Source organism: Cotesia glomerata, linkage group LG3 (genome assembly GCF_020080835.1).
Source record: "Cotesia glomerata isolate CgM1 linkage group LG3, MPM_Cglom_v2.3, whole genome shotgun sequence".
NCBI classification, from domain to species: Eukaryota; Metazoa; Arthropoda; class Insecta; order Hymenoptera; family Braconidae; genus Cotesia; species Cotesia glomerata.
The window spans coordinates 30,445,025-30,452,469 of record NC_058160.1 but is presented as its reverse complement, the minus strand read 5'-3'; the positions used below and the strand labels follow the sequence as shown (position 1 = coordinate 30,452,469).

Sequence of the window (7,445 nt, the reverse complement as noted above, 5' to 3'; positions counted from 1 at the left end):
AATTAAGTGACATAAGGCATTAATTATAATTAATAATAATGTAGAGTAGTTTTTGTACCTGTTTGTAACAATTTTTAAGTAGTCGTTTAGTAAGTACATAAACAAATTTAAATTGTATATGTGCAATTTTTCAATAATAAAAGATAAACTGAATTTTTGTCTTGTTATTAATTTAATAAACATTTAAAATAATTTAATTAAAAAATAATTTTTAAATGTCTAATTTTTTTGTGTAGCAATTTATTTTTTAAAAAAATTCTAAAAGTTATCAAATATTTGCTAATTTTATTTTTATAATTAAAAAATAAAGGAATAAATGATTAAAAAAAAGGAGAAATTATTAAAAAAAAATAATTATTAAATTTGCGCGCTTTTTTGGTGAAAAAAGCCCGCGCCAATTTAAAAAAAATGGCGAACAATAAATAGTATCTTTTCTCCAGAAGAGGGCGGTAGCAGTCGAGCAAAAGAGCGCCTCTGATGGCGACAACAAAGTACTAGTCAGTAAGTGATTGACAACGGGTCGAGATAGAGGAGAGGAGTCAAGTGATCAAAAAATGGCATCCGCGACGACGTCGCACAATGAGGTTTCGCAGCAATTTTTCGTTAATAAACTTATACGCGTTGGTTATTATGAACTGGAGAAGACAATTGGCAAAGGTAACTTTGCGGTTGTTAAAATGGCAACACATGTCGTTACTAAATCCAAGGTAAGACACGGCCTTATTTTTTCTCGCGGGCTCATCGTCCATAATTCACTCACATCTAGAGTACTATCTTGAGAACTAGTCTCTAGTAAAAATCCATCATCCTTTCACTCTTTTATTTACTGTCACACACAATTCCCCATATTTTAATATCTACTTGTCAATTATTTTATTGGTGCCTTCATTTGTTTGACAATTGACTGTCACGATAGTCATCAGGATTTTTACTACTGCTCCAAATTATTTTTTTTTTATACTACGGTGTACTTTTCTATTTTTTTTTTAATTATTTGTTTTCTTTTTCTCCAAGTAAATTTGCAATAATTAAAAAAAAAATTATCTCTTAATTATTGTTATTAAATTATTGGTGTTATTATTGCCGTGGTTATTTATTTATATTATTATTATGATGATGGAAATCTCCGTAAATGTTACCGGAAGTACTGGGAGATTTTTACGTGACTGTTTGTCTACGTCACATGATTATTAATATTAGTGGGTAATTAGAAATAATGATGATAATAATAATAATAATAATATAAAAATTATTATAATGCTTGTCAGCATATTTTAAAAGTGTTTACTTGATCTACTTTTTAAATAAAATATTTATTTATAAATTAGTTTAGTTAAATGGGTAAATATTGGCAGGATCACATTGTTTGTAGTAAAAATTTAAATTACTTCTCATTAATATCTCTTTATCTAATCACATGAATCTCAGTTTAAAAAAAAAAAAAAAAATATTTTATTTTTTATTTCAATTCCCGAGAAATTATTACGATTAGGATATAGAATTTTATTTTTCAATTAAATGTCACATTTTGGTATTTATAATTCAGACAATAATTATTACTATTATTTCTCTAATTACTATTAAATTGTTTCATTGTTCCAGGTGGCCATTAAGATAATAGATAAGACAAAGCTTAGTGAGGAAAATCTAGCTAAAATATTTAGAGAAGTACATATTATGAAAAGGCTGAGACATCCTCATATCATAAGATTGTACCAGGTGATGGAGACAGAAAAAATGATATATTTGGTAACGGAGTACGCGCCAGGTGGAGAAATATTTGATCACCTTGTCAGAAATGGCAGAATGTTTGAACCAGAAGCCAGAAGAATTTTTAAACAAATTGTACTGGCAGTGCATTACCTTCATACACATGGAGTAGTTCATAGAGATCTTAAGGTTTGCTTCTTAAGAATTATTTCTTCATAAAAATATTTTTTAGTAAACAATAATAATTAATTTTTATTTATTTATTTCAGGCTGAGAATCTATTACTTGATGCAGACAATAATATAAAACTAGCTGACTTTGGATTCAGCAATGAATATACACCAGGTATGCCTCTAAGTACATGGTGTGGATCACCCCCTTACGCAGCGCCTGAAATATTTGAAGGAAAACATTATGACGGACCACGTTCAGATATTTGGGTATGTTGAATAATTAAAAAGAAAAAATTTAATTAAAAACAAAAATGTTCTAATTTATTTTTTAAAATCATCACGCAGAGCTTAGGTGTAGTTTTGTATGTATTGGTTTGCGGAGCATTGCCGTTCGACGGACCGACGATGAAGTCACTGAGATCTGTTGTAATTTCTGGAAAATTTAGAATACCATTCTTCATGTCAGCAGGTGATTTTTGTTATTTACTCATCGCATTAGCGCTTATATACGTTGTGCAAACAATGAATTAAAATTTTTTTAAAATATTTCAGAGTGTGAAAAGCTGATAAGGCATATGTTAGTGGTGGAGCCTGAACGACGATTAAGTATAAGACAAATCCTGGCACATCCTTGGATGGGCGGTGATGGAGTTACGGAACCTGAACCCGGAGGGTAAATATTAAATTTAAACTTAATAGTCTATAGGCTACATTCGAAAATGCTGTCTCTAGATACATAATTAAGAAATGACCTTGTATCTTGTGAACTATTGACATTTTTAAAGATATAAGCTCCTCCCGATGTTACACTCATCAAGAGCTTTCATTTGAATACCCATATCAATTTTTCATATATTTTATATATTTATATATTTCACAAATACCATATATATAAAATATATCAAAAATGCCATGTGGGTACTTGAATGAAAGGTCTCAATGAGTGTAATATCGAAATGAATTTATACCTTAAAAAATGTCAATAGTTAAGAAATGATCTTGTATCTTGTGAACTATTGACATTTTTAAAGATATAAGCTCATCCCGATGTTACACTCATCAAGACCTTTCATTTGAGTACCCACATCAATTTTTCATATATTTAATATTTTTATATATCTATATATATATATGTATATATATATATATATATATATATATATATATATATATATATATATATATATGTATGTATGTATATGTATATGTATATATATATATATATATATATATATATATATATATATATATATATATATATATATAAATATATAATATAATATATCAAAAATGCATGTGGGTACTTAAATAAAAGCTCTTGATGTCCGTAACATCGGGATGAGCTTATGTCTTTAAAATATATTATATATATATATATATATATATATATATATATATATATATATATATATATATATATATATATATATATATATATATGTATACATGAAAAATATATCAAAAATGCATGTGGGCACTCAAATGAAAGCTCTTGATGAGTTTAACATCGGGATAAGCTTACATCTTTAAAAATGTCAATAATTAAAAAAGTACAGTACAATTTAACAAAGCCATTATTTAATAAAGCAAAATCTTATTTATTTATAGTTCACAAGTCTCAGCAGTCACATAGTGACTGCAAGGCTGCTTGTATTTATTTAAATTAATAAAAAATATATCATAGGTGCAGCCCAGAGCCTACACATCCTCCTCCACTAAACCAAGTAGTCATGGAGAACATGTTGAGACTGCCGGGACTCAGACCAGAAACATTGCTGCAGTCTATCCAGCAAAATGCCTTTGACCATGTATCTGCAATTTATCATTTACTGGCAGACCGTCTTGAGTCGACGATGTCAAGTTTACCGAGCATACAAAACCTCCCGGGTGATTACATGCCCGACGGGGCTCATCAGTTGGAAAAGTTCGGAGAATCAGAGTCGGAAGCGGATTCTGAGCGAGCTGGACTCTGTTTACCGTTGGGCACGCACCCACCGTATCACGCAACAAGAAGACACACGGTCGGACCCGGTGATACTGCGCACCAGCCGCCATCACCGTATCCTTATCCTTATCAAAATTACACAACGGGTTACCCGCCGCTCGGTCTTGTGCCTATGATGCAGTGCAACGCCGACCAAGTCCTACCACAGACAAATTTACCGCTAAATCTTCCCCTGGTGCAACATCAACCTCCTCAAAATTTCCAAATCAAAGACCAGCATCTGTTGAAGCCACCGCCTGTTATGGGAGCTAGTAATTATTTTTTTCATTCATTTTTATATTAAAAAAAAAAATGTATTGTCATTACTAATTCAATTGTTACTTTTTCCAAGGCACTTTTGGAAGAAGAGCATCAGATGGTGGTGCAAACCTCCATGTATTCTACCAACAACAGCACGGAAGTGGTAACGCAGAAGAGGGCGGGTGGAGTCATCCAGGCAGTAGAGAGCACTTGCAATCCGTAAAAATCTTACAATAAATATTTATATATTTATTGCGTTGATAAAATCTAAAAGTTTTAAATTATTTACAGAGCGGTAGTCCTTCACTGGGACAATGCTCGCAAACGTTAAGCGTGAGCGGAAGCCCCGACAGCAATGGTGGGAGCAGTGCGAGTTCGTCAGGTGGTAGCGATCGTCGAAGAAGAAGTGGTTTGACAGCTGTAATGCAGCGACCAGGTACGGTGTTATTAACTAAAAATATTAAAAAATTTGCACCTATGTGACTGTATTAGCAAATATATATATTTGTCCCTGATATTAGTAATTTAAATGTAGATCTACGTCCACGTAAAACCGTCAATATTATTTATTAATCGGATTATCGGATGGCAGTTAGTTTATATCTGGCAAAAATTTTTAATAGCTACTCGTTTAGCACCTCTTCACTTGTGGACATTTATTTTTGTTTTTATAACTGTTATTATTATTCGTTGTATTTATTATTTATCATTACATTATACTACACCTGTCAATAACGACCAATGTTTAAAAGCATACATATTGACCCGCATTAAGCAGCGGAGTCATCATTATCACAATCATCGCATTGGTCATCATGTCATTTTTTGTTTCATGCCTTATTTTATTTATTTTTTTTTTTTTTTTGGTTTCTTTATTTTGATTTTGCATGGTTTTATTGTACCGGCTGCACAACAATGCCTCTCCCTGTTGGTTGGTTTACGAATGCATGTAGTTATAAATCCGGAGCTGGTCATGGAGGTGGAGGCTAGGATGAATAGAGCGTACGTCCCGTCGAGATTGCTGCCTTCGCACTTGAGGGACTTACCTCCACGCCCCTTGCACCTGAGGAAAACCTCACTTTATCCTGCTGCAGGAGTTGGTAATTTGAGCACTTTTTGTATTATTTGTCGCTATTAATCTTGAGTACTAGTGCTTGTTATGAATGTTTATGGTCTCAGGATAGATTGGTATGATCACATCAATCACATTGAAAGTCATTAGCCGCTGTTTGTGACTTTAATAAAAATTCACAGCAGGCGGTAGAGATTCATACAAAGAGCCAAGCGCACATGTCACCACTGAGAGGTACTCCCCAGTCAGGAGAGCGTCCGAGGGTTCCTGTCCACCTGGACCAGGGATCCAGGCATTGCAGCAGGAGTACCAGCAGCTCCAGAGACTCGCATCGCCTTCTCACAGTCCTGCTAGCATTCCCGGGTCACCCGTTCATGAGCGAGGAGTTGCCGCTATTACTCAGGGTAATTGTTATCATTTATTTTAATATATATTTTTTTTTTTTTCATAAAATAAATTATAAAATTAAATTTAATAGTCACTTGATTATTTTTTAATTTAATTTAATAAATAAATAATGGCATAAAAAATTCTCAGTTAAAAATTTTAATAAATTTTTAAAAAATAATTTTTTAGAAAAAATATTTTTATTAAATAAAATTAAAAAAGAATCAAGTGACTTCTTGATTATTTTAATAAATAAATAATGGCAAAAAAAAATTGTCATTTAAAAATTTTAATAAATTATTAAAAAATTAAATTAACCAGTCACTTGATCAGGCAGTCACTTTATTATTTAATTTTATTTAATAAAAAAAGTTTTTCTATAAAATTATTTTATAATTTATTTTATAAGTTAACTTTATAAAAAAAAAAAAATTGATATTAAAATATTTGTTAAAAAACATTATTTAAATTATAAAATAATTGTTAAATAAATTGTAATTAATTGATTTAATTCAGGACTTAGTGGATTAACAACAGCAACAGTACCAGGTAGTATAGTTCACGGAACACCAACACAAGCACCAGCAGCGCCTTTGGATCTGAGTCCTTTGAGACATCACAGATCTCCAGCAACAACACCAGTAAGTTATTCACCGAGCAATAGCCCGGCATTGGATATGATTCAAGAAGAGCATCCTGTCGACATATCCAGAGTAAGTATTCACCTCACCACCTCAACTACTAAATACTTGAATCTCACCAGCGAATAAATAATTAGTGATGAATAATAAAAAAACAGGTACCACCTCAAATATCAGTAACAGATGTTTCGGGCGGACAAGTGACCTTAATCGGCTGCCCGCTGTCTCCTTCACCGTCACTGGACTCTCTGGAAGGAAACTTACCAGTTTACAACCCTCTGCCGAGTTTCTTGATATCAGAACCTTGCGACCCGTCGCGGCCCAGCATCACTCGAGGGATCGGCCGGCCTCTCGGTTCACCTATACCCTCTGAAGTGGAAGTTACCCTCTCAAATGAGTCCAGCAGACTCAACTCTGAGGCAATACTCGGTAGAGTTAAGCAGATAATTGACGCGCGAGCTCCACCAAAAGGTTTTATATTCTCCCGGGAAGAAGTCGAAGGCAGTGGACTCAGCCTCGAGTACCCCGGGGGAGTTCAGATCGAGCTCCGGGTCTGCGAATTCGAGGAGCACGAGAAAAAGGGCATCAAGATGCGGAGAATCAGCGGCGATCAACTGCAGTACAGTCAACTGTACGAGCAATTAATTTCGTGTATCACCGTTTGACAAGAAATAATTAAGGTAAACCTCGCGATAACTGTCATAATATTCAATTATTTTTATCATTATTACTATTATTATTTTAAATATGTTAGATTATTATTGCAACATTCCTGGTGCCTCAAAAACACCCTTACAAATACAGTATTGCATTATATGCATGCTGCATATATATATATATATATATATATATATATATATATATATATATATACATATATATGTATACATGTAGTACGTTAGACAATACTTTGTTTCGCGTCTATAATATTAATATGTGCAACTCTAAGCGTATTTATCATTTTGTTCTTTCATTTTTAATTATCTAGAATATTTTTTATCGCTATTTCTATTTTTAATATTATTATTTTTAGATCTTCTTTTTCATTTAAATCGTACAGAAGACTTTATTAATAATGATAATTATTATTGAAACAAATATTTAACATTTATTGCGTGAATCAAATGACGTGCCATGTTTATATTGAATCGGCTAATAAAATTCGAATTATTCCCATGTAAACCAAAGTCACCGAGAGTTTTAATTAGGAAAGTAAA

At 32.3% G+C, this 7,445-nt stretch overlaps 1 protein-coding gene across 2 annotated transcripts; it reads left to right on the top strand.

The window, feature by feature from the left end:
* The first annotated feature begins 489 nt into the window (after positions 1 to 489).
* LOC123260463 (serine/threonine-protein kinase SIK3-like) lies at positions 490 to 7,043 on the top strand. Of its 2 annotated transcripts, XM_044721565.1 has the most exons (12): positions 490 to 707; positions 1,603 to 1,899; positions 1,980 to 2,150; positions 2,229 to 2,352; positions 2,436 to 2,556; positions 3,568 to 4,139; positions 4,220 to 4,347; positions 4,420 to 4,564; positions 5,082 to 5,228; positions 5,383 to 5,604; positions 6,104 to 6,300; positions 6,387 to 7,043. In XM_044721565.1, the coding sequence occupies exons 1-12, from the start codon at positions 555 to 557 to the stop codon at positions 6,891 to 6,893; spliced, it is 2,784 nt and encodes a 927-aa protein (XP_044577500.1). In that variant the 5' UTR covers positions 490 to 554; the 3' UTR covers positions 6,894 to 7,043. The 2 variants fall into 2 exon arrangements, with proteins under 2 accessions (XP_044577500.1, XP_044577501.1); XM_044721566.1 differs by lacking the exon at positions 5,082 to 5,228 and having other exon boundaries at positions 6,387 to 7,042.
* The last annotated feature ends 402 nt before the right edge of the window (positions 7,044 to 7,445 follow it).